The sequence below is a fragment of the Poecile atricapillus genome, chromosome 12 (genome assembly GCF_030490865.1).
Source record: "Poecile atricapillus isolate bPoeAtr1 chromosome 12, bPoeAtr1.hap1, whole genome shotgun sequence".
NCBI classification, from domain to species: Eukaryota; Metazoa; Chordata; class Aves; order Passeriformes; family Paridae; genus Poecile; species Poecile atricapillus.
The window spans coordinates 5768289-5774066 of record NC_081260.1 but is presented as its reverse complement, the minus strand read 5'-3'; the positions used below and the strand labels follow the sequence as shown (position 1 = coordinate 5774066).

General features: G+C 39.0%; 1 protein-coding gene across 1 annotated transcript; it reads left to right on the top strand.

The window, feature by feature from the left end:
* Positions 1–1396: 1396 nt before the first annotated feature.
* On the top strand, positions 1397–4902 carry SLITRK4 (SLIT and NTRK like family member 4). Its single transcript, XM_058847902.1, has one exon. The coding sequence runs from the start codon at positions 1412–1414 to the stop codon at positions 3923–3925; it is 2514 nt and encodes an 837-aa protein (XP_058703885.1). The 5' UTR covers positions 1397–1411; the 3' UTR covers positions 3926–4902.
* The last annotated feature ends 876 nt before the right edge of the window (positions 4903–5778 follow it).

Here is a 5778-nt window from a genome sequence, read left to right as displayed (position 1 = left end):
CGGCAGCCGCTGCTCCGCTTCCCCCTTCTCCCGATAAGCGGCCTCCTTGACCCCTTCGGCCATCCCTTCCTCTCATCCTTCCTTGTCTCCTCTGTGCTTTCCCTCTCCTTCTTGTCCCTCTATCCTGCGGTCGTTCCTCATCCCTCCTCTCCGCTCCCTTCCAGGTTCCCCGGGTACATCGTCCCTTTGTGTCTCCCTCCAACCCGGTTCTCATCCCTCCAGCTGGCTCCTGCTTTCTCCACTTTTCATTCTGGCATCCTCCTGCAAACTCAGTGGCTCCCCACAGCAGGAAATGAAAGGGACAAGTTGGGAAATAGGGGTAATGGGAAGATGGAATGTGTGTGTGAGTGTGCACAATGTATTGATTATTGACTGATTTGTTAAAAAAAGGAAAAAAAAAAAAAAAACCTACATTGTAACTCAGAGGAAATGCTGTGACTCGAGTTCTTCTGCGTAAAAAAATGGCAGCTCAGCTGGCCTGACTATATGCAAAGGGTTCTTATAAATGCAAGAATAAGAGCAAATTACATAATGTTTTAGGGGGAAAAAATAGTTCTCAGATTTCAATAGTGTCAGGCTGGCAAAATGTGACTTTGTTTTGCAAGTCAGTGTATTGTTGCTCCTGGGGATGGGGCTGTATGCCTGTGCATGCTTCTTCCCTATCTGTGTGCTTCCATTGGTCACCCAGAGCTGATCTTGTTTGGTGAACAGTTGTATTTCTGCAGTCAGTTTAGCACTGACTAAGGTGCTAAACTTTAAACTAGGTATCACAAGTTACACAAACAAATCTGTGTGCATGCCTATGTAGCCCTTGGGTGAGTATCTTTATCATAGCGCTATATCTGTATGTGTTGCTGCTTTAGATGCATATACTGAACGTTGGCATTGCTTTTTGTGTCAGCATCTCTATCCTTTCTGTATTGTGCTATCCCATCCCAGATATTTGGGCATGCATAACATCAGCGTTTGTGTTTAATATCCCTGAAATGCACAGCAACATATGAGCAGTGCACAATTGAGGGGAGTAAATATGCATAAAATTGGAATCTCCTTTGGTTATTTTACTTCGTTAGTTATGCATGCGTGGCATGTACAAGAGAGAGAAATACATTTGACAGACCTGAGAGTTATCTATGTTTGTCTACAGAAATTTACATTCCATGTTTGAAATCATCCCAGCTCCTGTGCATTTGTTTGGTTGTTAAAGTTTTTCATGTTATTTTAAATTCGGTTCTTGTAGTTTATCTATAATCCTTGGCAGGTACAGTAGCTCAGTGGTATACAATTTCTAACCCAAATTATGTTTTGGAACAATGTCAACTGAAAAACGTTTTCTTTTTCTTTCCTTTTTTCTTCCTTAGATTCTTTATCTTTGTTCAGGAGCCTAAGGTTGCTTGCTGATCATAAGAAGATGATTCTGTGGCTCTTTCTGGTTCTGTCATCTCCAGTTTCTTCTACAACTGCAGATGCTGATATATCTGTGGAAATTTGCAATGTTTGCTCCTGTGTGTCAGTTGAGAATGTACTCTATGTCAACTGTGAGAAGGTTGCAGTCTACAGACCAAATCAGCTTAAACCACCATGGTCTAATTTTTACCACCTCAACTTTCAAAACAACCTGCTAATTATTCTATATCCAAATTCCTTTCTTAATTTTACACATGCTGTGTCCTTGCAACTGGGTAATAATAAGTTACAGAACATTGAGGGAGGGGCCTTTATGGGTCTTAGTGCATTAAAACAGTTGCACTTGAACAACAACGAATTAAAGATTCTCCGGGCTGACACTTTCCTTGGCATAGAGAACTTGGAGTATCTCCAAGCTGACTACAATTTAATCAAGTTTATTGAACGGGGAGCCTTCAATAAGCTTCACAAGCTGAAAGTCCTGATACTTAATGACAATCTGATTTCATTCCTTCCCGATAATATTTTTCGATTTGCTTCTCTAACCCATCTGGATATACGGGGGAATCGAATACAGAAGCTTCCCTACATTGGAGTTCTAGAACACATCGGGCGAATTGTTGAATTGCAACTGGAAGACAACCCCTGGAATTGTACCTGTGATTTGTTGCCTTTGAAAGCGTGGCTGGAGAACATGCCCTACAACATCTACATTGGAGAGGCTATCTGTGAAACACCCAGTGACTTGTATGGAAGGCTGCTGAAAGAAACCAATAAGCAGGAGCTGTGCTCCATGGGGACAGGGAGTGATTTTGACGTGCGCATCCTGCCTCCCTCACAGCTGGAGCCCGGTTACAGCACGCCCAACGGCCACACCACTCAAACATCAGTGCACAGATTAGTCACAAAGCCGCCAAAGACTACAAATCCTTCTAAGATCTCGGGGATAGTAGCAGGCAAAGCACTGTCCAATCGTAATCTCAGTCAGATCATATCTTACCAGACCAGGGTGCCTCCTTTAACTCCTTGTCCAGTCCCTTGTGTTTGCAAGACTCATCCTTCAGACTTGGGATTAAGTGTAAATTGCCAAGAAAGAAATATAGAATCAATGGCTGAACTCGTACCAAAACCTTTAAATGCCAAGAAACTGCATGTAAATGGCAATTATATTAAGGATGTGGATACTACAGATTTCGCTGAGTTTGAGGGGCTGGATTTGCTACATTTAGGCAGCAATCGGATTTCAGTGATCAAAGGAGATGTTTTCCGCAACCTTACAAATTTACGGAGATTGTATCTCAATGGCAACCAGATAGAGCGTCTGAGCCCAGAAATGTTTGCTGGCCTCCACAATTTGCAATATCTGTATTTGGAATACAATGTTATCAAAGAAATCCTAGCAGGCACCTTTGACTTAATGCCAAATTTGCAGTTGCTCTACCTGAACAACAATCTTCTGCGAAGCTTGCCAGCATATATTTTTGCTGGTGCACCACTTGCTAGACTGAATCTGAGGAACAATCACTTCATGTATTTACCTGTAAGTGGTGTTCTTGATCAGCTAAAATCTCTTACACAAATAGATTTGGAAGGTAATCCATGGGACTGCACTTGTGATTTAGTTGCTTTAAAACTGTGGCTTGAAAAGCTAAATGACGGTATTGTGGTGAAGGAATTGAAATGTGAAACGCCCGTGCAGTTTGCTAACATAGAACTTAAGTCTCTGAAAAATGAGATTCTCTGTCCTAAACTTTTAAACAAGCCATCTGCTCTGTTCACTAGTCCCATGCCTGCTGTTATTTTTACAACTCCACCAGGACCAGTCCGGAGTCCTCCTGGTGGCCCAGTCCCATTGTCCATCCTAATCCTAAGCATATTGGTTGTGCTGATTTTAACAGTGTTTGTTGCTTTTTGTCTTCTTGTTTTTGTGCTTCGGCGCAACAAAAAACCAACCATAAAGCATGAAGGGATTGGAAACCAAGAGTGCAGTTCTATGCAACTGCAGCTAAGAAAGCACGATCACAAGTCAAACAAAAAAGATGGACTGGGTGCAGAGGCCTTCATTCCTCAAACCATTGAGCAGATGAGCAAAAGTCACACCTGTGGCTTGAAAGAGTCTGAAACAGGCTTCACGTTTGCTGACCCACCAGGGCAAAAAGTAATTCTGAGAAATATGAATGACAAGGAGAAAGATTTATTGCATGTGGATACCAGAAAAAGACTTAGTACAATCGATGAACTGGATGAGTTATTCCCTGGAAGGGATTCCAATGTATTTATTCAAAATTTTCTTGAAAGTAAAAAAGAATACAACAGCATAGGGGTCAGTGGCTTTGAAATACGTTACCCAGAGAAACTGCAAGACAAAAAAACCAAGAAGTCTCTAATAGGTGGTAATCATAGTAAAATTGTAGTAGAACAAAGAAAAAGTGAATATTTTGAACTAAAAGCTAAACTTCAAGGTTCACCTGACTACCTACAAGTCCTTGAAGAACAAACAGCTTTGAATAAAATATAGGTCATACAATCTTATTGCCTACAGAGGACATTTATTTAATGATGAAAGTGCCTTTTGTTGACTTTTAACTTCCAAATACTATATTATATTGCTAGGCATAGAGGTATATACAGGTGTATCCAAGGGTGTCTGATTAACTGTAGCTGCGTATGATTTGTCAAGTAGAGGAGAATTTCCTTAATAGATTTTACTCCATAAAGCTCATGCCCTGTGGAATCCTGTAGGGATACTGCAAACTCTATTGCCAAAGGGATGCTTTATACACGTTACACTGAATTTAACCTCAAGAGGCATATATGTTTTGTATCTTAAATGCAAACCATCGTCTCCTTGTGATTTGTTAGAACAAACACAAGAAACCTGGTACTGATATTTGTACTTCAGCTGGGTCCTTCATCCTGCACGTGGATTTAAGTTGGTGGAACTGGAGTAATCCTTTGATTTGTGGTGTTCTAATGGCACTGTTTAAAGCTTATCTGGAAAGTAACAAGCATGCAAAGAGAGAACATTCAATAGTATGTGTAAATTGGTTACATTTATGGGCTGCATCTTGAAACCACTGGAATTATAATGTTAAATTGTGCAACTATTTATTTAAAATATACCATGCATTACATACCTATGAAATAAATCTGACCATTTGAAGCATACATGTCTATACAGAAAATTAAAAAAAAAAAAAAAAAGAAAGAAAATAGTCAACCTGACTTCTGCAGTATTTGTGACATCTGAAGAAAATATTTGGTATTTATGCAGAATCTGTTCTAAGACTCATCTCCAATTAAAACTAGAGTTCCTTCTCAGTTATGTGGAACTTTTGCAACCCCAACAGGTTGTCCAGAATTATCAAAGTGCTTACTGTGTGAGCGTAGCAGAAATTATTTTTGTAATATAATTCATATTTATGAAATACTTTGTATACTACATAGGAAAAAATATGTACTCCTTAATATGTATTTAATATGCCTGACTTGTTTTCCTGATCACAATGCATTAATCATTCAGTATAAATAAAACCAGAACAATATACCAAACAGCAACCAGGGATGTAATGTATAGCATCGTCCAGAATTAAGTGATCAGATATAATAATAATAATAGTAATAATAATAATAAAATTGTTCTGTAATATTCTTGTGAGATTAGCATATTACCTTATTTCGGATTTGTTACCAATGGTGCATTTTAAAATAGATTGGTTTTTTAGTATTGTGTCCCAGACAGTAATTTGCCATCAGTTTTCTTGCTTTTCAGGTCTCTACAGCTTAATCTTAATACTTTTCACAAGTATTTACAGGAATTCATGCTAAGGGGAATATTTTTATTGTACACGCAGAAGTTTTCTGTCTTATCTCTCTGGCTTTTGTTAGTAAGCAAAACTTGATCAGAACAGTGAACAATATGGCAAATCCTGTCTAAAACCACAGTGAAAAATGGATATAGTGGTCTCAGTTCAGAGGACTGTGTAGCTCAAAACTAGAGAGTAAAAGCTTTCCTTTGTGAAAGCTGAATCTGAATAGCCAGGAAAAAAAGGTAGGAGAATGGAAAATCCCCATTGCATCTCACTGAGAGATGGTACTTTGACATGAGAATGGAGATATATTGGTAAAGCATCCTACAGCAAATCTATGCACTGAGATTAACAAAATTTCTTTGATTTGATGAGCTTTGGATAAGACCCTCTTATCTCCTTTGCTTTCAGAACCTTTACCCTTCTTACCTTTTATAATCAATACGTAAGTCAATTAAGATAGTAGGATATAAACATGAACATTTTTCATGAATTTGAAGCTAGCAAAAATTAGAGCAAGGCTCAATAATAATACTGTGGAGAAGGCTGTGTCAGCTATTTC

Excerpts from the sequence above, each read along its gene's own strand:
- SLITRK4 (XM_058847902.1), top strand. The coding sequence starts at position 1,412 with ATGATTCTGTGGCTCTTTCTGGTTCTGTCATCTCCAGTTTCTTCTACA.